At 38.2% G+C, this 24,997-nt stretch overlaps 2 protein-coding genes across 2 annotated transcripts; both read left to right on the plus strand.

Moving 5' to 3' along the window:
* Positions 1–313: 313 nt before the first annotated feature.
* Positions 314–9,906, plus strand: LOC128474892 (uroplakin-3b-like). The gene is made up of 6 exons (XM_053457310.1): positions 314–505; positions 3,412–3,555; positions 4,270–4,486; positions 6,250–6,332; positions 8,933–9,062; positions 9,575–9,906. The coding sequence occupies exons 1-6, from the start codon at positions 448–450 to the stop codon at positions 9,693–9,695; spliced, it is 753 nt and encodes a 250-aa protein (XP_053313285.1). The 5' UTR covers positions 314–447; the 3' UTR covers positions 9,696–9,906.
* A 2,214-nt stretch (positions 9,907–12,120) lies between these two features.
* On the plus strand, positions 12,121–24,580 carry LOC128473699 (uroplakin-3b-like). Its single transcript, XM_053455953.1, has 8 exons — positions 12,121–12,168; positions 12,995–13,039; positions 13,458–13,504; positions 17,271–17,428; positions 19,884–20,100; positions 21,821–21,897; positions 23,368–23,497; positions 24,195–24,580. Exons 1-8 carry the CDS (start codon positions 12,121–12,123, stop codon positions 24,316–24,318), a joined length of 846 nt encoding a protein of 281 aa, XP_053311928.1. The 3' UTR covers positions 24,319–24,580.
* Positions 24,581–24,997: the final 417 nt, after the last annotated feature.

Below are 24,997 nucleotides of genomic sequence, written 5' to 3' on the forward strand. Positions count from 1 at the left end.
AGTACCAGATGAACAAAACATATTTCACCATATACTACAATGATAGTTGGGGAAGAGATATGGAAGCTGGAACTGGGAACCTGACCTCATAGTACCAGATATGTGTTTTTATTTTTTGTATTCTGATGGATTGAATGCAATCGGTAGAGCAGGTAACATTTGACAAATACTTAACTTTAACAAGGCAGTTGTCTTCATGCTTCATTTTTCTAAAAAAAAAAAACAAGTCTGACGTGTTTGGGATCTCAATAGTTCTTTTTTAAAGGTCAAGAACGTTTGTATGGTATTGTTGCATTCTCCCCCAAAGCAAACATTCTATAGAACCCATGCAACCTCATGTTATATTAGTTGTCAGAGGCTAGAAAATACTCACTTGGCAGATGTCTTGATACAAAATCTGTTCCAAAAGTGGACTCTGGAAGAAAATTTGAAGGAATCGGTGCAGTGATGGGTCTCTGTGGAAATGTCTGGCTGTTTCTAGGTACACTGGCTCTTACTTTTGCAGGTAAATGTTTTGAAGACTTGGTTTCTACATATAATATAAAGGCTGAAAGGGGTTAACGAAAACTGAAATTCTGCAGTGTTAATTGAATATACCAATGTCATATTTTGCCTCTCCAATGGAGAAATGTTAGAACAAGAGGCTATAGTTTAAAACGGGAGGGTCAAAATTTTGATGTAATGTAAGAAAGTTGTAGAAGAGGGTAGAAGATAAATAGAAGCTAATACAGTTAGGGAATTTAAACAGGCATGGGGCAGACATTAAACGTTCCTCACTATAGGAAACCTGACCTGACCAAAGACTGATCGGGAAAAAGATGCAGACTAGATGGGCTGAATGGTTCTTATTTGCTATCAAATTCTACGTTTTTATCTTTCCTAACACATTAATAGCTAGCACAACCAGACAATTAAACATAAGCCAAGTTGCACACAAATTCAAGCTCTTTTACCAACCAGGGGTTGTTTAGAGGTGTGTTTGTAATTAAATGCAACATCATTCCAAATAATGAATTGAATGAGCACATCCAGTCACAGAAATAATTTATCATGTAAAATGCAATCTCCTTCCTATTTTTTCCAGGAACACTTTATTGTCACGTAATATAAAAGGAGACATTTATTGCCATAGAAACTATAAAAGAGTTATTTTTTAATGATTTTTTTATTCCATCAACAAATAACAATACATTTAAGTATTACACATAACATATAGACAAAACATGAATTGATGTGCACTTTATGATTTCTTTATTCCTTTGTTTCCAAAAGGAGCATCAATAGGAGAGGCTAAAGTTATTACCTTGTTCTTTATTTTAGCAGTCAGATATCTGTGCAGAGAGATAAAAGTTTTTTAAAAAAAGTTTTAGTTGTTCCTATATGGTCAGACCTTCAAATCTTCTAAATTGTATTTGCGTAACATACTAGAAAGCTCAATTGATGTTTTGTCTAAGCGGAACAGTATCTAATAACATTTATGGTTGCATGTCTTGAATATAGATAACCTATGCCGCTAAAGATTAAAAAAAACAACAACTTGTATGCCTACTCCTGGATCCCTGGTTGGGTCTTTGGAAGACCATTTTTTTGCGTGGGCTCCTTTAGTTCCTACGGAGGACTCTCTTTGGAAGAAGGAAATGCCTTATGTACCTGGGAACAGTGATGGCTAAGTCCAAACACTCAACCTGCAGTTGTAATAACTGCGTCACTCTAGGAAGATGCTATGCTTACTATGTACTAGGGCTAACGTAAAAGCTGCTGTAGGCTTTATGTCGTGAATTTGGACAGAGATGAGTAGTACAAGCTACCAGCTGGGAAGAGTAACCCATACCACTCTTTAAAACTAAATGTCTTAGAATGCAGCAGCTAACACCTCAATGCTCAACCTTCTCCTAAACCTTCTGTGATACATTCATATCCCTCGGACGCAGTTCTCTGTGAGAATGTTTCACAGTGTCGATTAACTAAAGAAATACACCTTTTTTCCTAATCTTTGTAAAATTCAAAGAGGGGTGTAGCTAAAGGTGCGGTTAAATGCCGGACGTTACCAAGACCTTTTATGTCACTTAGTGACTTACTGGTAGCTATTTATGTTAATGTGTAACACATTTAGAAAAAGAATAATGCATTCTATTTTTAACACAGCGACCAACATCCACCGGCTGTGAGTATCCAGGCGGTGGATGCACATATGTTTATTAGGTTAGATGCTTATTGAGCTTAGGTGTTTCACTCACATCCATTTCTAACAGATATTTCTAACATTGGCAGCAGAATGGGTCATACTAAGGGATGCCACTTTTGCCACAAGTCAGTTTGTGAATTTTCTGCCCTGTTAGATCTGCCCTGGTCCACTGTAAGTTCTATTATCGTGAAGTCGAAATGTCTAGTAGTAGCAACAGCTCAGCCACAAAGCGGTAGACCATACACACTCTCACGGAGGGGGCTGATGAGTGCTAAATCATGCAGAGTGTAAAAATTCTCTGTCCACTGTAGCGTCCTTTTTACAGAGTTCCAAACTGCTTCTGTAAGGAAAAACAGCACAAGCACTGTGAGCCAGGAGCTTCTTCAAATGGGCTTCTATGGCCGAGCAGCTGCACACACGTTAAAGGTGACAATGCAGAAAGCCAACCGTTGGGTTGTAAGCACATCACCACTGTACTCTGAAGTAGTGGAAACAGTGTTTCCACTATCCACTATCTGGAATTCTGGGTTTGGCAGATGCCAAGAGAACGCTACCTACCAGAATGCATAGCACCAACTGTAAAGTTTGGTGGAAGAGGTGTGGGGCTGTTTTCCAAGGCTTCTTAGTACCAGTGAAGGGTAATTTTAATACCTTGACATACATTTTAGACAATTGTATGCATCCAACTTAGTGGCACCATTTTAGGGAGGGCCCTTTCCTTTTCCAGCGTGCCCCTGTGCTCAAAGTAAGGTTAATAAATGTTTTTTCAAGGGTTGAAAAAGATCCTGTAGTTGGATTGAAATGTTGCAATGTGGTTTCATTGTTTTATTTCAATTTTGTTGTTTTGGATCAGATGGAGTCCTGTTCGGGCACAAAGAGTTTGAGTGCTGCCTAACATGTTTCAAACACAAACCCAGAAAGACACACACAAATCCAGACACATGAAAGGATACATTTGTCACGGAAGGGTTAATAACAAGCTTGGGGAAACATTATGTTTTTTGAATTACTGAGGAATAGTTTTTACATGTCATTGTTGAATACAATTAGCACTATCATTTTGTATTTATTTATGTGTTTGTCTGTTTTCTGTCAATCCGCAATTGACAGCGGCATTTTAATTACAATTTGCATTTTGCTTATCAATTGATAATTGTCCAGTATGCTGTCTGCTTTTATGTTCTGTTTGATTTATTCGTAACCGTCCTCTTTGTTTTGTGTTTCAGATGTTCCTTATTATGTTCCACAAATCACTACTAAGCCACTTCTAGGAAAGCTAACACTCTCAGGCTTTGTGCTGGAACAACCGCAATGTATCTTCAACCAGTATTCTGGTAATGACATCTGGCTGGTTGTTGCTCTAAATAGTGGTATGTAGAAATGCAATGTCAATGTATTGACTAGAACATAGACTGCCCCATTTATGAGCTACACACATCCAACATAGTTGGAAAGCTGATGTATAGAACGTTGGGAAACATTCACATTATAGGCCACACCAGCATGTTAAGGAATATTTATATAATTGTTCCTTGCAGGCTGATACTCTACACTATGCTTTTCATATATGTCCTCAATTTTGGACATATTTGGAGAAAACTTAATAGTCAACACTGTTTGGTCTATTCACTAAGAAGTTGTGTTTTTAGTCAAATTAAGGATTAACGTGAATGACCAAACTCTACAAAGTCACAAGCATCGGCAGACCAAGGTCAGGTATATATCATAAAAACCCATAATGGTGTCTGTCTATATCTCTTCCATGTTAACACTTGCAAAACAACCCATATATTCACTTTAATACAAGTTGTTTGCAAGTGCCTGCAACTTTAAATTTTGCGAGTTTGTGGCAAGGTCATGCAAAGACTTGTATGTTTAATGAAAATGCTCATGTCCTTTTCTGAAACATGCAAAATTTAGCTAAACCATCACCCCCAATATAATTAAATGATAAATATTTTTGTCCAACATACATGCAGTTTAGTGAATAGATCCCCTTAACACAAAGGTTAGGTTTAGCTTACTTATTTTGTGCGTGTTCCTTTCATCTTGAAGTTTGAATTTATTTTCCAAATTTGTTACAGTTGTTCCAAAATTAAATTATACGCATCTGAGCACACCCAGTCCTTACTCAAGATTTGAAACCAATAAATTCTACCACATTCTCAAAACCCTTGGATCTGAATATCCTTGTTCTGACACATCTGTGAAGACTGCTGCAATGCTTGAGGTTGGCTCGGCGTCCAGCTGCACCAACGTTACTTTCTGTAATGGAGCACTATCAAAAACTGGACCTTATAGGTAAGATAAGCAATTCAAATCTCTGTACTTACCAATGTAGTGCAATTAGTAATGCAGCAGACAAGCACCTTACGTTCCTTAAGAAATATCCAGAAATTTGGCACATTCATGATAATTTAAAAAATTGTGCAACGTGTTCTGCCTAATTTAATAAACATTCAGACAAGCCCTGTGTTGGGTTTGAGCAATTACAGTTCTTTGTAGATTATTCATTTTCTAACCTGCTCTAAATGTACCTTCCTTCTTCCCGTTTCTCCATCTGATGTCGATCACTGCCATTATTAACATGAGATATAAAGAATACAGTTTTCTGATTACATGTACATTCTCAAACTGTTGTTTGTAACATAATCACAGCTATTAAAGTCTAAGAGAAGAACAAGAACCGTTTAAGGTCTGAATTACCAAAAATGGGCAGACTAATGGTTGTTCAATTCTGTTTCTATGTAAATTAGATTTTCAAGTCAAAAGCACTTTAGTTAATCCCTTCATGACCAAGGGTACCCTAAAGACTGGACGTATTTTAACATCTTTACCACATCATTCACCTTTTGAAACCATAGAAATTCATATAGCACCATAATTATTTTTGTGATACAAGGTATTGGACCAAAGTATTACAGGTGTTCTTCATCTTTTTATTATTATTTTTATTTATTCTGCTCCCGATGCAACATGGATAGACATTACCCAAGGACTTCTATCTTGGGGACCCTAGTGATATCATGATGGTATCACAAGGGTACCATTTATTATTATTTTACTTTTATTGCATTTGTAATACTATTTTTTACTTTTTAAATGTAAAAAAAATTAGAAGCGCCCTCTGATCTCCTCTGAACTGGGGTATAGGTACCAGGTATATACCCCTCTGCTGCTCCCATTCATAAATATATGGGGGGGAAAAGTTACATTGAGAGCAAGGACCTCATGCAGAGCCTTCAATTCACTCTACCTCACCTCCTAAAAGCATGAAAAAAACTATGATTCCACTCTTTTCCCATAGGGGTGAGATGTGTAACTATCCGAAAACTCCTTTGGAGACCACATCCTATGCTTTGCTCCTTCTCCATCCCTGCCCTGTACCTAAATGTTGCTCCTGCAACCCATAGACAGAACCTGGTGACTATTCTTACCAATTACACCCCCACCCCCCTGAGGATAATATGAACAAATAAGTTAATCATTTTTAGTGAAGAAAAACAATGGTTGTGATTAAACATGATGAAGATGATATACTGTACACTATCGTTAAAAAGTTTGAGGCCACTTAGCCGTTTTCATGTTAGCTGTGCTAACAATTGCAAAAGGGTTTCTAATGATCAATTAATCTTTTAAACTTAAACTTGGGTTAGCAAACAACAGCTATTGGTTTAACAAATTTCTGTTTATATATAACATATGCTGACTAACTACATAATAGATACCAAAAATCCTAAAATACATGTATTCCTGTTTATTAGGTAAAATACTGTTTTACCATTCCATTAATGTGTATTTTTTTTAAAATAAATTTTTCTTTTAATCGGGTGCGGCCTATAATCGAGCCAATACAGTATATATATACAGAAAAATACTATTTTTGTAGCTATGCTATGTAGCAGATACAACAATAGTAGGTTTTCATGATTTGTTCCCTTTTTTTACTCCTGCTAATAAATATTTCTATTATATAGAATATATAATATATTATAATATCTAATATACTAATATTTTGTAATCAAAATTTTAATAACTTGAGCATGTAATTTTTGTGTTCCTAGAGTGAAATTTGTTGTGCTAAGTATGAACGGCACTGTCATGATCAATGAAACACGTTGGTCTGATTTAATTTCTTTGAAAACAGGTAAGGATAATAAATTATTTAAAAACATCCATTGATCTCCTAATAGATATATTGATTCTTTAAAAAATATATGTGGGAGACAAGCCACTGTAGACAGAAGGTGAATTTCTATACTCCCCTAGACTGTGGTAAGGGAAAACATGCAAACCTTGCCTAGTACCCAGTGGCAAAATCAAAAATAACACACCTCGTGTAATAATAATTACAATTATTAGTAGCTTTTGTCATTAGTGCCATCATAACATTGTTATCACCTCCATCATTCTTTGCAATATCTTAATATGCCATAACGTTTACTCATACCGACACAAACACACTGGTGATCACTCAATCACACAGTCATAGTCTAATACACACAGTATTTTCATTAGACTTGCCAACTCTTCGTGTTCGTCTTTGTGTGGGAAAAAATCTTTGTATTCCGCAAATATTCGCCCGTTCCTGTGTTCGGCTCGGGCGAATATTCGTGTACATTCTTTTTCTTCTTTTTTGTAGAAGGGGTTAATACGGGGTAAACACGGTACGGACTACGCAGCAGCTTTGGCGCCAGGATTTTAAATGTCCGTACAAGCAACTCTATTGGTCGCCTGCAGGGGCCTCCTCTGCCATCAACCAATGAAGTACACCTGTACTTCATTGGTTGATGGAAGATGAACCCCCTGCTGGCGACCAATAGAATCGCTTGTACAGACTTTTATAATCCTGGTGCAGCAACTTGGTCTCCCTGCTCCAACAGTTAAAGGTCTGTACAAGCGACTTTATTGGTCGTTCGTACGGACTTAACTGTTGGAGCAGGGAGACCAATGGTCTCTGCCGGCCAAGTTGGTGCCGCGTGTTAAAGGGCCGTGTGAGTGAGCCTATTGGTCGCCTGCAGCGGCCTCCTCTGGCATCAACCAATCGCTTGCACGGCCCTTTAACCCCTGACGGAGAACCTACGGATTTCTGCTCCCGTTATCTACGCAGCATCGCATGGGTTAACGTGAGTGGAAAGTTTTGCAAAGCTCAGACAGCACCATTTGCTTTAATGGCAGGAGTTGATGCTGAACTGAGAAAGTTAGAGGCGTTAAATATTATATCACCAGTTCATCGTAGTGAATGGGCCTCTCCTATTGTACCAGTACGGAAGAAAGATGGACGGAATCGAATATGTGGAGACTTTAGGATGGTGTTGAATGAATAATTAGCAGTGGATAAGTATCCTTTACCAAGAATGGAAGTGATTTTTGCTAACTTAGCTGAGGGAAACATTTCACAAAACTTGATTTAAAGAATGCTTACCTTCATCTCGAAGTACATCCAGAATCTCACAAATTACTCAGCATCAATTCTCACAGTGTTTTATTTCAATATAATCAAATGATCTTTGGAATCGCTCCTGCAGCAGCCATTTGGCAACAAAATTCAACAACAACAAAAAAATTGAGTAGGAAAAGAAAATGTAGTGTTGTGCTTGCTGCCTGCTTGGGTGGATGACACTGGCGTCCATACAAGCATGATGTCATCAACTTGGCGGAGCTGGCAGGTACATAAAAAGACGGATGAGGATTGTTTTTCTTGGTAACAGTTAGCAGACTGTATAATAAAAGCATCAGTTACATATTGCATTATTACCTTATTAAGGACATAACAGTCTCCGTGCCTCACATGGATGACTCTGGATGCCAGGAGAACACAACCTAATGGAATGCATAGTGCCTACTGCAAACTTTGGTGGAGGAAGGATAATGGAGGCTCTGAGGTTGGTTTTTAGAGTTTGGGCTTGGCCCCATTGCTTCAGTAAGGTGTAGTGTTAATGCTACAACATACAAAAACATTTTAGACAATTGTATGCTTCCAACTTCGTGGGAACAATTTGGGTAAGGCCCTCTATTGCAGCCTGACTGCACCCCAGTGCACAAAGCAAGGTCCATAAAGACATGGTTAGATGAGTTTGGTGTGGAAGAACTTGACTGGCTTGCACAAAGCCCTGACCTCAACCCCATCGAATACCTTTTGGATGAACTGGAACGCAGATTGTGAGACAGGCCTTTGTGCCCAATATCAGTGCCTGACGTGACAAACGCTATACTGAATGGGCAAAAAGTCCCACAGAAACACTTCAAAATCTTGTGGAAAGCCTTCCCAGAAGAGTGGCTAAGAGTTGGCACAGGATAGAAAATGCCTCCTGTTCTGTTTTGATTTTAATATTGTTTTTAATACTACTTGTCATTTGTGTACATTTCAATTGAATCTCCACTTCTGCCCGCCTAGATATCAGTATGAATAGGATCCTTTCTGTACTTCTTTTTTTTGGGGTTCCATATAGTACCTTTGGGTGATTGTGCGTATTAGGATGCTGTCTTCCAAATGTTTTTGGATCACTAAACTACCAGACCATTTTGCTATTCGTGCTACCTGTGCTGAAGCTTGCCAGCCCGTCCCATGCAGCCATAGGTTATAATAATATGCTTGTCTGTATTTATATCTTTGACTCATTGTGAAGCATTTCTTTATGTTTGAGAAAATAATGTCTGCAATTATATTTACCTTTGTTTATTACATAAATACTGATAACCATGCACATGCATATATTAATTCAAATGTTTGTTTGTTTTTTTTAGGACAGAACCCATCCCAGATTGAGCCATGGCCTGCACGACGTAGTGCAGGCATGATAATCATTACTGTTATACTCTCAGTTCTTCTGGCTGTTTTGCTAGCCTGTCTCATTGCTGCACTTATTACTAGAAGGTAAATAAAAACTAGAAATATATAATAAATGCTTTAGGTGTTATGAGCTTTGGCTTGCTATTCCACAATCATATCTGGAAACTCCCTAGGGCTGGCTCCGAGAGGCCTTATAGGAAGTAGGAAGAGGAGGTGTCCGAGTTTAGGGGTACATAGAGGTAAAGTTAACTGACCTGAAATCAGTGGGGTAAAGGCAGGGACAAAGCTCCAAAAATTAAAAATTGTCCCATCTGTAATCAGATCTTATTTATGGAGCGAGGGTATAGATGCTGGAAGCCACAGTCCAGTAGATAACAAACCAACTGCTGTAGACTACATATTGCATGATCTTCACAGTTGTCCCTCAATTCAGTTATCAGTCATACCCAGAAACATTAAGCTCTGCAATAGCTGTCAACAGTTATCTCATTGTCTGTTTCATTCTGTTCACTAATGTTTGCATTCAGTATTCAGAAAAAAAACAACTTTCTAGTATTAATATGTCTGTATATGTTCACTTTTTTTTTTTTTTACAGTAAGGACGTTTGTTGGTGCAAGGAAATTAACAATGAAGCATTTGTGAACATGGAAGTGATTGACAACTACAACACTCATCCTATATACGTTTCGCACTCTCAACACAAACTTACAAAATAGATCTGTGTGCCCAGCAAGGGGGTTAATCGAGTGTCCCTCATCTTAAACATCCTGTGTATCTCTGTTTTTACCTTGTATTTTTTGTGTTATATAAATCGGGGCAAAAGAAGGAAAAGTGGAAAAGGACACTTGGGGGATTTGATAAGTAAATCACAACAAAAGTATATTTAATAAAGGGAAAAAAATAAAAATAGCACTCAGTTTTTATTTAATAAAATTAGCACACTCAGATGTCATACATGTGGTTTATGTGGTTTATTTCCTCTCGTTCTAATGGTTATCACTGCACACACTCATCTGAAAACGGAAACCCTCTTTTCTCTATGGTGTGACTTTAGATACAATGCATTATCAGACCATAGGTGTACTCTATCTTCCGCATTAGCAGAAAATAAAAAAAGAAAATTGTGCATACACTCATATGTAGATGCAATTTGTAAAAAAACTGGCATCAACTAATTTGCGAGATGCCTGCAACTTTAAATGAAAATTGGAACTTTAGTCAACCTACCACCCCCTGCTACATAAAACATAACAAAAATAAACAAATAAGTATAATTTAAAAAACTTAAAAAGGGTGCTTCAGGACCCCCTAATAATCAAGGGGGGGGGCTTTTAAACATCTTTTTTGAATATATACCCTAAATTAGCATAAAACAAAATATCCAGACATGAGACTCAACCAGGACAGGGGGTAACACAAGGTAATTACAACCTGATGAAAAAAAAATATTTAAAGCACTACAATATATAAAAAATAAAACACTACCTTTAATTAATTACCGGAGTAAAAAAAGGCCAATTGTTATATACCTGATTCCACGGAGGAGAGGGAGACGTCTATCCAACTCCAATCAGTCACAGCCACCACCACAGATACAAGGGAGACCCTCTGCCAATGCCTACCAACGTCAGCCACAGCAGCCACAGGGACGTACCTAGAGTATTTATACAATATATATATATATATATACAATACATAACATGGCTCCCAATAAAAAGCCACATCCGATAACAATATAAAATAAAACTTGCCCATATTTCCATGGACCAAATATAGAGGAGTGAGGGCTTCGAGGATCATTGCTAAAAGGTCCCTTTTCTTTAATGGTGGTACCCATTGATTGTCAGTCTCCTAGTGACCAGATGGTACCTGGATGGCTTCATCCTCCCCATCAGGGGAATTTAGGGGTAGGTAGTGTTTCTTATTTAACTCCACAAGACAGGGATGGAGGGAGGGCTAAATAATCTAAAAATCCCTACGGGAGGCACAGACCCCAATCTGTGCCTCCCATAGGGACTTTTAGATTATTTAGCTCCCCATCCACATCAGCAAAGGATGGAGGAGAGGGGTGGTATAAATGGATTTATACCATCCAATGGTTATTTAATTACCCCTCACCCCGCATGGAGTAGGTGGAAATTATTGACCCCTTTGGTTTAGGGGGTTCTGGTGATCCTCATTTTATTTTAAAAAAATAGTTAACATTGTATTTGTGTAACTTGCAGAATTTAGTTGCAGGCACTCACAAACCATCGCACGCAACTCAAAGATTACTGAATCTGCAAGTTGTTTTACAAGTGTTAGTAGGTAAGGGCATGTTGAGTTAACCCTTATTTGAACTGATCATTTTATGTCTTCATGAATAGAAAGTACGGTATAATAATGCATCTCTGGTAGTTATAAAAGGGGATTGTGCTATTCTACTATGGTACTATATTTCAGGAAAAAGGGCTGAGTTGGCCCTGGAAGATGCATAATTCAATGGGCAAGGAGATTTTGAAGTAATCTCACTGATTTAACTATACTTTATAAAGGGTCATCAAAACTCTTCCGGTAGCAGAAGCTACATTCTTCAAAATGTATTAGTTTGCAGAATGACAATAAACAAGAATAAACAATGCACTTTCTTTAAACCGTGAGCTGTTTTATTACATCAATAATGGTTTCAGACATGGGTTAGAGATTGTCTTTGCTTGTGGCTCACTGGCCCCTTAACCCAGCACAAACAAAATTGGACATCAAACGAAAAACCTATTTCCTATTTGGAGAACTTATGAAACAGGGCCAAGGGTTCACTCTTACCTGCCCATTCCCTAGCTATGACAAGTGCTCCGCTAATCTAAGCACTTAAAATATAACCTTTCACCAAAATAAAGTATGCAGCCAGCAGCCAGCAGACCACACCCTTCCACCAAATGGTAGATTAACACTATGTATACCTGATGGCATGTGTTAACCTGTTACTGACATAGTGGTTATGCACAACTTCCTTTTTACAATGTGTCACGGGATATTTTTCAGCTAAGCCTCTTAGTTTCAGTGAAGGGTAATGTTAATGCTGCAGCATACAAAGACATTTTAGACAATTGTATGCTTCCAACATTTGGCATCAGTTTGGGGAAGATCCTTTCCTGCTCCAGCATGACTGTGCCCCAGTGCCTCAAAGCAAGGTCTATAAACAGGAGTTTGGTGAGGAGGAACTTGATTGGCTCGCACAGTGCCCTGACGTTAAACCCCATCGAACATCTTTGAGATGAATTGGAATGCTGATTGCAACCCGAGCCTTCTCTTCCAACATCAGTGCCTGACTTCATAAATTCTCTTATGGCTGAATGGGCAGAAACTCCCACAGAAACAATCCAAAATGGTGTGGAAAACCTTCTCGGAAGAGTGGAGGTTGTTATGGCTGCAAAGGGAGGCCAACGCCACGTTAATTTTGTAATGGGGTGATGGTCAGGTGTCCACATACATTTGGTCATATATTGTAATGATATGTAACAAGAATCAGTAGCAATTGAATAATTAAATATCCCTCGTATTTGTACTTGACTTGTAATCCCCTCACGGTTCTTGTGGTTGTGGTCCTGCCTGACCAATGGAAAGGTGACATATTAGTCAACTGATTTCAGGCATTTGCAATGGCATTCAAAACAACATATATACATGAAGGGAAGGGGTCCTTAACATATTTGTGTTTGGGGGGTAGCATTCTGTGTTGCCACTGGGTACAGCACACAATACAATACACTATACAAAACGGTGGTGACACACATTATTACACCTTCATGCACTAAACACACATAAGTAAACCAAATATATTGAAATAACAGGAACAAATAAAGAGCAGATTGAAGATTCAACCAATTGATCAAAGCTCAAATCTTACAAACAGAATAACAATAAACAATATAACTGTACTAACCCATCAAAAACTGCTAAAAAAAAATCAGTTGCATAAGCAAATTACCAACCACAGTTGTCATAAACATTATGTGTTGTGACCTACTCTTTTTAGGTTTTATTCTATAGCCAAAAACTGGGTGAAAACTCCCAAGAACAAGTAAACCAACAAACATGATGCAAATAAATAATGTGAAGAACCATGTCTGATCTTCACTGTTATTATTATTATATTTATTTGTACCCTGTTTGAATGTGCCTTTGTGTGGGGTGGATTAGCTTCTACCTCCCCCTCTAGAGTATGTGTTCTCAAGGGGTTATCTGAGATAACAGATAAGTTATGTTACAGTCACTCTGTGGCAGGACCAGGTTAACTGGCTAATATTTTGATATGAAGTTTAGCTGGGTCATGGAGCGCTTTTGTGTCCATTTCCTGATACTGTGACCCGGTAATAACACACATATTGCGTTTATTGTGTAACCGGCCCAGAGTGGCTGCAGCTCCGGCCTTCGAAGAGACAATCCTGTAACTTGGCTGGGGCTCTTAAGTGTTTTTTATCGCTAAAATTGCTCTCCAGGTATGGATTTACAGCTCCTCTCCGGAGCGGTTACAGCCCGTCCTGGGGTAAGTGTTTGGTGTCGCTGAATGCCTCCTGATCGAGGCATTCCAGCGACACCATTGAAGTTTAGGAGGTGATCGTTGATCGCCTCCTAAACGCTTTTAAAACAGGCGTCCGCCGTCATACAATGTATGGTGGATGTTGACACCCCAGGGGGGGGCCAGACATGACCCCTGATGCCGATCTCGGTGTTGCTGAATGCCTCGACATCGAGGCATTACAGCAACACAGTTGAAGATTAGAAAGTGATCGTTTTGCATGACGTGCCTGACCCGGCAATGGACGTTAAGGGGTTAATCAGCCAGCACAGCCCTGTCTGCCCAGACGGCACCCGCACTACAGGGGGGTAATAACACAGGTCGGGGAAACCCATTGTATCCCTTAATCCCCTCACCTGATACATCCCCTGTATACTGATGGGATGTGGCTGATGGGATTGGGGGTTGGGTTCGGTGCACATTGAATTGAGATTGTATATAAATTCTGTGTATTTGTAATAAAGAGAGTTCTGTTTTAACCTCAAAGCATGAAGTCCTGTCTCATGATTGAGGGAAGTGCCGGTCTGTGACTGCTTTCTTCGGACAGCCACAGCGTGTCCGCTTACTGGGAGAGGGAGGAGCTGACGGGCGGATGTGTCCAGTCTGGGGCACAGGTCTATCCGTCACACATAAAAACATATGCCTTTAATAATTTTTTAAACCTTTTTTGTCAATGTTCTATTTTTCTCAGGTAAAATAAAGTGATCAATAACTTAGTTTACCAAAATCTCTTTATGTTCCTTTTGTTTCAATAAAATTCATTTATCTGCAGATCTGGAGGCTGTAATTTTTGTCAGTCATTTGATATTTGGGGTAATATAGTAATATAGTATAGTAGGTTGAAAAAAGACTTCAACCTTTCACACATACCTACTTCTAAAGTTCTAAAGTTGATTCAAAAGAAGGCGAAGAAAAACCCCTACTTGGGGCAATTACCAATTATGCCACAACAGGGAAACAATTCCTTCTTGATTCCATGGTGGCAATCAGATTACTCCCTGGATCAACTTGCTAATACTACTTTCCTTTTAACAGTTGTAGCCCTTTATGTTATGCTTAACCAGACCTTTCTTAAAAGAGTTAGATAATACATTGCTTTATGGCAATGTTATGTAGTCTGCATACCCGTTTGTTAGTCGGAATGTCCGGCTAGGTGATTAAAACTGAGCCATTGCATTGTTTAGACCGGCAATAGGATAAGGCATCAAGATGCTTGCCTAATAGATTGGGCTAAGATAACAGAACTAGAACACATACAAATGTCTAATATACAACTCCCTGAAAACATTATGTTAAATAAAGAAAACAACAGAATATTGTCACCCTCAAATTCTAGAAATGGTTTCTTGATGAATCACATCTTTAACCCTCCTTCTTTGTTAACAAGTCTGACATGTTTTTCATCTGTGTTGTTACGTAAAAATGCAATTGACACAGATGCCAAAGAACACCATTGGTTGCTCATCTTGTCCCTTGGGGTAAAAATACTTCTCCAGAGAAACATGCAGTTCCTTCATGCAAATCTCTCCAGTTCAACTTTTTAATTCTGACTTGAAACTGGTGATATGATAATTCTACTATTGCACTCTGGATAAAACGGAGAAGCCATCCCTGTAGAGATGAGTGTCTTCGTGGCAGCCTGGCTGGTTCTTGCTACACTGGCTCTCAGTTTTGCTGGTAAGTATTTCACAGGGTTACTGGGTAACACAGTAAATCCACGCCCTTTCATAGAAGTATCAGGTTATGGTGGTAAGGTGTGCATTTTAATAATTCTGGATGAATGACTGATTTACCTGAAACTGAGTACCTGCATTTCGACAGGTCTTTCAAAGACCTTTTCCAAACTCATGCAATATCTGTTTTTAATGAATATTTGTATGATAATGTATAAAATCAGGAGATGAAATGAAACCAACTACGACAAAAATAAACCATGTTGTCACAAATGTGACTAAATTTTATTTGTAAGTAAAACATTTTTTTTAAACTTAAGTAGTGTGTTTTTAATGCATCGCATGCAACTTATTCCTATATAGTTTTCTTTTCCTAAGCTGATTTAAGGGTCGAGGGTGTTTGTGACTTCATAAGCATGTTTAATGTAACATACCGATTAAGCTACAAAACATCACAATATGAATGGTCACTGATATCATTTATTACTTATGACATCCTGGATACAAGAGGATTGGTGACATTAGTTCTACATATCCACATTTGTATTTATGTTCCCAGGGGGTAGTGAGATCTATGCTTTCCTGACTACATTAAGGTATATTTTGCTTCATAACAAACGCATCTATAATGTATATCTAATGTGTCATGTTATCATGTGTATCTGTGCACTGTGATTCAGGTCTGAATAAAATTTTAATTTTAATAAACATGTTTTATGGATCATAAAGCATTAACTAGGGAGTAACCCTTAAGTGGTAGTTGTGGTGGAGGGGGTTGCTTGATGGAATAACCATTTACCAAGCTTCTGCATAGAGTCAATTTCTTCTTTAACACGTTATGATAGAACCTGTTCACACACCTAAGGTGTGCCCAACTATTTATGGCCAAACATTGAGGTTGATATGTGAAATATGCTTCCTGTTGAAAAGTGTTTTTTTTGGTAAATCAGAGTAAACAAGATTCATTTTAGGTCAGTTCTCAGTTATTGTAACCAATATTTAAAAGCTTACTAAGCTAAATAAAATGTAATAATGACTTTTGTACTTAAGTAAGGCACTAGAATTATGCATATAATGTAAAACATAGAACAAATCAAGTGTATTAAATGAACACGCAGTTCATGAGTAAGAGACTCATGTATTCTAATAGTATCCTTGGTGATATGCAAAGCCAGTAAGTAGCTACTCAGTATTACCTACTCATTATATCAAGAAAGCCCTGGGGGGAATGTAGAAAAAGGGGCACATGACTGAGGGGACGGCAGGCAGCCCTCTCCCCTCCCCTGTTTACTGTTAATTATTAGGGGGCTGTCAATCAAGGAGTGATTGACAGCCAGGGATAGTAGGTGATATGTGCAGAGGTGGCTCGTCACCTCTGTTTGGAGGTGGGGGGACATCCTATACAGTATCTCACAAAAGTGAGTAAACCCCTCACATTTGTGTAAATATTTTATTATGTGACAACACTGAAGAAATGAGAGCACAGCCTGTATAACAGTGTAAATTTGCTGTTCCCTTAAAAATAACTCAACACACAGCCATTAATGTCTAAACCTTGGCAACAAAAGTGAGTACACCCCTAAGTGGAAATGTCCAAATAGGGCCCAATTAGCCACTTCCCCTCCCCGGTGTCATGTGACTCATTAATGTAATAAGGTCTCAGGTGTGAATGGGGAGCAGGTGTGTTAAATTTGGTGTTATTGCTTTCATACTGGTCACTGGAAGCTCAACATGGCACCTCATGGCAAAAAACTCTCTTAGGATCTGAAAAAAAGAATTGTTGCTCTACATAAAGATGGCCTAGGCTATAAGAAGATTGCCAAGACCCTGAAACTGAGCTGCAGCACGGTGGGCAAGACCATAATAATTTGTATAAACTCACATTATGTACCTAGTCAGTAACTCTATAACTATGGCTTTTATTGCACTCAATGCATTTTGATGATTTGTAGCATACTAGAAGCATTATATAAGCTGGCTTCTATCACAATTTCTGAAATTAAGAAATGTCAATGTAGGAGCTCTCCTTATGTTTTTCATTATTATTAATAAACTGGATGTTTCTTTGTTTCAGATGTTCCTTCGTATGTTCCAGCCATCCCAAATAAGGACATTATAGGAAATGTAACATCTACAACATTTCTGTTGAGTCAACCCCAATGTATTTTTGACCAGTATAGTACAAATGAAGTCTGGTTGGTTGTTGCCCTGTGGAATGGTATGTAGAAAATAAAATCACTAGTGCCCACCTAGACAGGAAACCTAATTTACTGAAGGGTTGAAATACGCTGAAACATTAACTTGTACACATGCAGAAATTTAAAGGAGAACGTCATACTTCTAGTTTATAAGATAATTTCAGTAAGGTCCTCCAGGGCCATCTAAACAGTAGGTCCTTGAGAAAAGCACTGGGGCCTCTAATGACCAAAACAACAAAAACAAACAAAACATGATGTGAAGTGAAGATTAAGCAACAGAAACAGAAATATGCATAGATATATATGTGTACATGTTAGACAGAGCAGAGGATAGCTAGCTGAGTCCAGTGGGCAAGCACAGGCAAGTGGCTCAGAAGTAGTGCCAGCTCTACAATGAGTCTAGATGGGTCCATTGGCATGGGTGGTGGCATTGGCAGGGGAGCACCAAGACAGATGCACCAGGCTTCACTGTGAGTTTTTATGATCCATATTCATTTTTGATGCAAGTCTGAATTCAATTGCCAATGTAGCAAGATCTGAAAGCCTTTCCGTAGTCATCGTTGTGCGTAGGAATGATTTTATTCATTTTAGGGCAGAATAGCTTCTTTCGCGTGATGCATTGCCGAAGTTTCTATTGCAGAAGTTCGCTCTCTGGATTGCGTACTTCTTCAAGCTTATGTTTGACCATTCGCACAAGGAGGACCGCTGATGCCAAGTCAAGATCTTCGGCTTGTAACATGTTCATGAGAGCTTGGGTCGGTTTCAGTATGTTCTCTAAAAAGTGCCATAATGAAGCCAAACTTAATGAACTGCCAAACAGATTTGCCTATACTGCTCTCTCTATATGTTTCCCTACTGCTAATATATTGAGAGTTTCCCACAGAAGGTCAAGTGTTTGAAGAACTGCATTGCAGGCTGCATGTTGGCATGTTTACGTCGTTTCACTTTAGGCTCCATCATAGCCTTGTTCAACACAATCATTTTTATCAATGCTCAGATCCTTTGTTTAATCAGCAATGATGGAAAAGGGACTTCCTTTAATGCCCCTTTCAATGCCTTCTCAAACAAGAGCAGCTATTATTGACAAAGGTTAATTTTAGATAGATTAATGTAAATATCTTGCATTTCTTGGACTTTTTTTTACCACTGTCTTTTTCTGCAATTAAATATAAAATTTAACACACATTTCTACAACTGATATCATCTGTGTTGTACCGATGCTCTTGCTGGGCAATTCTATTCATGCCCGTTAGTAGCAAAACTTGTGCTATTGTTTTTATGTAATGTATGTTGTCATATCTGGTATAAGTCTTAGTCAGATCCTTTGATTGTTGCATCCTGTTTTACACTTTTTTTTTAATCCTCCCATCTGATGTAGCAATCGTTGTGTGAAGCAGACTTCTCATGCTATAATATTCCTTGACCACTTTCTTGTGCATTTTTCCAGTTTTTATACCCAACGTTAATAAATGATACTTTCTTAATATGCCCATGGAGATATTTTGATGTTGAGAAAAAAATCAGCATGGGAAACAGTATGCTTGGTCTTGGACCTTCAGTAGCGCACTGGCTTGTATCATCTGGCCCTTTGTTTTTTAAGGCTATCACAGGGTGGATACTGTGGCAGTACAGCTTGATCTAAATCATCTTCATAAGCAGTGTGTTGGATATTGCTTTGTGAGGAAGTGCTTGCTTTATCAATCTGAAATCAGGTTCATCCTCATCTGATTTCAGCATTGTCTTTTCTGTCATAGCCATATTCAACATCATCCTTTTAAAGCTCTTCACACTCCTCAAAAGGGATGAAACAGAGCAGGCTGACTTTTGTTTTGCTGCTGTTTTTTTTTTTTGCAGCCTTCTGGCACTGAACACTTAAAGGTGAATAAAATTAACGGATGTCAATTTTTTGGTCAACTAGATTTTTTCAATTTAAAAATACAAAATACATGTTGTGCTTCATCAATGTAGCAATTGTGCCATGGTTTATGGTACACTCAACATAACAACATATTGAGTAAACCCAATATGTACACAATGCCCTGTGATATATATATCACAGGGCATTCTCAAACTGCGGCCCTCCAGCTGCTGCAGGACTACATCTCCCATACTCCTCAGCCAGCCCCTTAGCTGAAGGAGCATTATGGGAGATGTAGTCCTGCAGCAGCTGGAGGGCCACAGGTTGAGAACCCCTGCACTAAGGGAATCAATATATATATTCTTTGTATGTTGTAACGTGCTGGACCCCCATTTTAGGTAGATTATTGGGACTATAGTAGCATTCACAAAAGTGAAGGGCAAAAGATGTGATTTCAACCTAAGGACACAAGATGGTTTTCCGGCTACCTTTCATCAACAGATTATGAATATAACTTGATTATACATTAAGATGAAGCACCTAGTTACATTTATTTCCATCACATTTGAAAATAACTATATGGTTTGTGTTTGTTTTTTCCATATGTTTTTTTGCAGTGACAGCTTATTTAAATGATAAAAATCTAAGTGTACCAGTCAATCACTCTGAATTCTCATCTAAGACATTCTACCACACTCTACGGGTTTTCGGAAGTGAATTCCCCTGCAACAATACAAATACCAGTACATTGGCTATACTTCGAGTTGGCTCTGAGAAAGACTGCAATGGAACGTCATTCTGCAACGCTCCTTTACCACCTTCCGGATCATACCAGTAGGACAAAAAGTTTTACATTTCAATCTATTAATCAGATACTTTGTCAACAATCTCTTCTAGATACACGTTTAGATGAGAGTTTTAAAAGTACGCTATTACCGTTAAAAAAAATATTTACATTTCTGACTTGTTTATGGGAAAGCAATTTTTGGAGGGAAACATTTATTGGAGATACAAATGAGGCAAGCGTTTGAGTAAAGAATTATTCTTGCAAAGGATGTAGACAATCTTTTATGGATTTTGTTGATACAAATTATGTACACATCTACAATGTGATTAATGTTAATCCATCAAAATATGGGGTTCTCAAACTGCGGCCCTCCAGCTGCTGCAGGACTACATCTCCCATACTCCTCAGCCAGCCCCTTAGCTGAAGGAGCATTATGGGAGATGTAGTCCTGCAGCAGCTGGAGGGCCGCAGGTTGAGAACCCCTGCACTAAGGGAATCAACTACGGGGGTACATTGTTAAGTAATAAGCGTGCTCGACCACCCGTACATGTTTAGTGAATGTTACAAAATGTCACAATGAATTGTTTTTAAAATCCCAGCTTGCTTAAGCAGATCACATCCAGACAGCCAATTGAGATTTAGGAAATTCAAAATGTAGTTTAATGAAACTAACCTTGTTTTATATAGAAAAGACTGGAAGGGCAAGAAAGGGGGAGGGTGGCCCTTTATGTGAAAGACAACATAAAATCTAACCTAACACAAGTTGGTGAGAACATACAGTCAGTTTTGGGTTACATTACAATTTAGTAAACGTACAGTAACTTGTGTATGTGTCATTTATAAACTCCCTGGACAAGTAGAAGAGGAATATAATGTACTAATTGAGGAAATAGCTAAAATAACAGTAAAAGAGGGAATTATAATCATGGGTGACATTAATCTTCCTGATGTCAACTGGAAAACCAAAGTGGCTGGTTGTGCCCGGAGTGCAGATATTCTAGACTCCTTACTGGGATTATCTTTAAAACAAGTAGTTGAGGAGCCAACTCGTAAGAAGGCCATATTAGATTTAGTGTTCACAAATGGAGATTTGTTAATGGATATTTTTGTAGGTGAAAGTTTGGAATCAAATAAATAATGGTACACTTAAGTAGCAGTTTGTCATTTTTATTGATGATCAGGGTAGTTCTGGGGAATAGTAAAATTCAGCAGTAAAAAGGCAGATGGCAATAGGCACATAATTTCAATTTACTTGATGTGAATACTTTCTAATGAGCGGATCACCAAAATCCATAATATTTTCTAGGTAGGCTTGAGGTGTGCTAATAACGAGCTGTGTTAAGTTTGAATGCAATCTGTTGGTACAGTGCAAGATAGAACACGTGAATTTTTGGTGTAGAAGTTCAGTGACTAATAGTAGAATCTGAAATCTGATAACCAGATATACTCCAATAAAATATGGTTTACATTTCCTCAATAAGCGTATCTTGCTGCATTGCCCATCCGTTGAGACATTCTTGTTATTTATAAAGGGTAATTCAGGTGAGAGATTTTAAAAAGTGATGTTACCAAGAGTAGCAATCAATGGGATTGTCCAATCAGCAGGGAAAATTCCATTTAATTCCACTACTTTTGCAGAATTGATAGTAATAAATGAGACAAGCAGTCCCTTTGGATTTATTCTGGGTTGCTAATATAGTTCATAGTAAATGCTGATATTCTAATTTAAAAGCAAAATCATGCAATTTGTTCTTTTTTTCCCCCCAGGGTAAAATTTGTTGTGCTGAACAGCAGTGGCCTAGTCACAGCAACAAATTGGTCCAATACAATTTCACTTAAAAAAGGTAAAATAGGCATGTTTGTTACTATTTCAAGATTTGGTCAGTTTGGAGGACTGGGCAGCCAAGAGGCAGATGAGATTTAATACTGACAAAATACAAAGTTATGCAATTTGGGAGAGAAAACAATTTGCAACTTATACCTTAAATGGTATTGTGTTGGGAAATCATGGCACAGATTTGGTAATTATAGATAATAAACATAGCAACAAGTTCCTGTAAGTGCTAGTAAGATATTGCCATGTATAAAGGTACTGACTCACAGGAGAAACATATATTTTGCCTTTGTGTAAGTTAGTGGTAAGACCCACCATGAATGTGCAGTGCAAGTCTGGGTATCTGAAATTGATGGCCTTTTTCAACCTAAATTACTATTTTACTATGAGTAAGCCGTGCTTCACCTGAGACTTTGTATCAAATCAGGCAACCTCCCAGGCATGAGCATCAGTCACCTGTTAAACGCCTGCTACCTGTTACTGATTGGGGGGTAAAAGTTAACATTCTATTTTTTGTGTGGTTAATATTTTACTGGGCAAGGGAACTCGCAATCCTATATAGGGAGAATAGCAGAGTGGACTGATATTACCATAATGATAGTGTAGAGGGAGGGACCATATAACAGCCCTAGTTTATAGTTGTATTCCCGCCACACACAGCTTTTAAAAAAGCATACTGGCATCCTAGAATTCTCCAACCAAAAAAAAAAACAAACCTATAATGTTTAAAATGTTGGCCTATTACACTTAATGAAATACTGTTATGCATTACAGTTATCTCAATGTTTTTCTGATTGTGGTAAACAAGCATAGTCTAGCCTCCTCGCCAAACAAGGAGTCACCTATAACTTGATGCAAAACTTCCTGGCTATTCTCATTCCTTACAAAAAAAAAACAGCCAGACTTTTGAAAACATTAATATTAACAAATATAGATAAAAGTGATCTACAAGAACTAAGGAAATGTTTTAAAAAATACAAATTTGCCAACAGTGTCATATAACTACCTAGTGACACTGGTCTGACAAGGTATTATTCTTACAGAAGTACTCTGGAGCAAATAGTGCTCTAGACATTAACCTGTGTTCCCCTTTTTAGTAGACTTTTACCGTTTCTCAAACTGTGTACCATTGCCACAAATAAAATCAGCAGCCCAATACGACCCATATTGAGTACTAGTTCTTTATCTATCTGACCCCCCCAATCAGTCTAACCCTCCCAAAGCCACTATACGTCTCTTTTCCTGCCTTCACTTTATGGGAAATCTGTTTATTCTGCTTTATTATTTTTTTTGCTAATACTTTGAGTAATTATGATTGCATCCCTTATATGCATACACCAAAGCTCATAGGTATTTTTGTTAGAAGTGTATTTATCAATATGCAACACATTTTAGTGCAATATGCTTAAACGGTCAGGAAATAAGCCAGTAAGAATCTGGCCAGTGTGGCACTTATTTTTTTTATGTTATTTTTCTATAGTGGATAACTACTCAACTATTGACACCTCGCCTGGGAGGCGCAGTGGGGGTATGATCGTCATCACCACCATACTCTCAGTTCTTCTGGGTATTTTGTTGGCATGTTCAGTTGCTTCTATGGTCATTGGAAGGTAAAACATTTTCCTGTTTACTGTTAATGTCTGCTATAGCATGTAGGGCTAAAACATTCAATATGCACATATTATGTAACTATCTTATCATGGGATTCTCTTACCTTTTAGCCTACTGTATGTCAGTTATACAGTATGTTTGAATCAGATATGATCCATCTTCAAACCATGTTGATATTGTTATAAAAACATCCTACAGGAAGGGGTTTAAGAACATTACAGGTTTAAGAAATAATCCCTGCTTTTAAAATGACCAAACACAGTGTCCCTTAACATATGAGCACATATATGCTTTATTAGTCATCTACTAGCGCAAACGTACCCCAAAGCTGTGCTGCTGCCTGTGGTCTACACTTGATTGTAGTCTGCCCAGTGGTTCCCTAGGCCCGACCTAGGGCAGTGCACCCAGTCGCTGTGGTCGGATCTCCGAGGGGCTATGCGACTTTAAGAAACTGAGTGCCAGGACATGATGTCATAACCTGGTGCGCTGTATCTTAAAGGCGCGCATCATCTTTTAACAAAGTGTATGGAGGCTGTGCTGAGCTGGCACAACCTCCACAGAGTAAATAGGTCAGTTGGGGAGATCAAACACCCCCTGATCTACAGAACATGTAGGTCAGTGAACATGTAGGTGCATGCTGTGTTTATGCTGTGTTAAATATTGTGCTAACAAGTCTGCCTTCTCTTTCTCTTATAGTAAGAACATTATGTGGCGTGAAACACTTGACACAGAAAAAGTAATCTTAGAAGGACCAAGAAAAAATCAAGAAAGCTTTCGTAAAATCAGTGAAAATACGTATGTTCCACAAATGCGCATATAATAAATTATAATAATAGTTATCATATGCACATAGAGTACTAGCAGTGTCAGAATAATGCTTTTGTAAACACATTACATAATTAAATTATAAAACCAAGAAAACTATGCCCTCTATTGTACATAATCAGATTTTAAATAATGATTATGTAGTCTTGCTATATATGATTACAAATTGGACTTTAATAAGCCTTTCTTTTGCTGTTCATTTGCTTTTTTATTTTTTCACTATAAATAAATAAAGGAAACATTACCATACTTAAAAAGATGTGCAGTCTACATTATCATAAATTCAAAATTTATCTAAAAATCATCCTTTGACGAATTGTGCACATGAGAAAATGGAAAGCACTTCCACTGATTTTAAAGGAGGTGGTTTTCTCCACTGATTGGCTTCAAGCAGCCAATCAGATGCAAGTGTGTAACTAGAACCCACGGGGCTTTGGTGTGAAAAAACAAAAAACTTGTCCCACAGTGCCACTTTTGACCCTAAACAGTTGTGAATGCCCTCAGAATAGCTTGTTTGTGGCATCTTTGCCATCAAACAGCTTGTCAGTGCCCCCAAACAGCCTGCATGTCTCATCTTTGCCACCAAACAGCTTGCCATGGCCCTAGAAGAGCTTGTCTGTACCATCTTTGCCATCAAACAGCTTGTCAGTGCCCCCAAACAGCCTGCATGTCCC

This window comes from Spea bombifrons, chromosome 2 (assembly GCF_027358695.1).
Source record: "Spea bombifrons isolate aSpeBom1 chromosome 2, aSpeBom1.2.pri, whole genome shotgun sequence".
NCBI classification, from domain to species: domain Eukaryota; kingdom Metazoa; phylum Chordata; class Amphibia; order Anura; family Pelobatidae; genus Spea; species Spea bombifrons.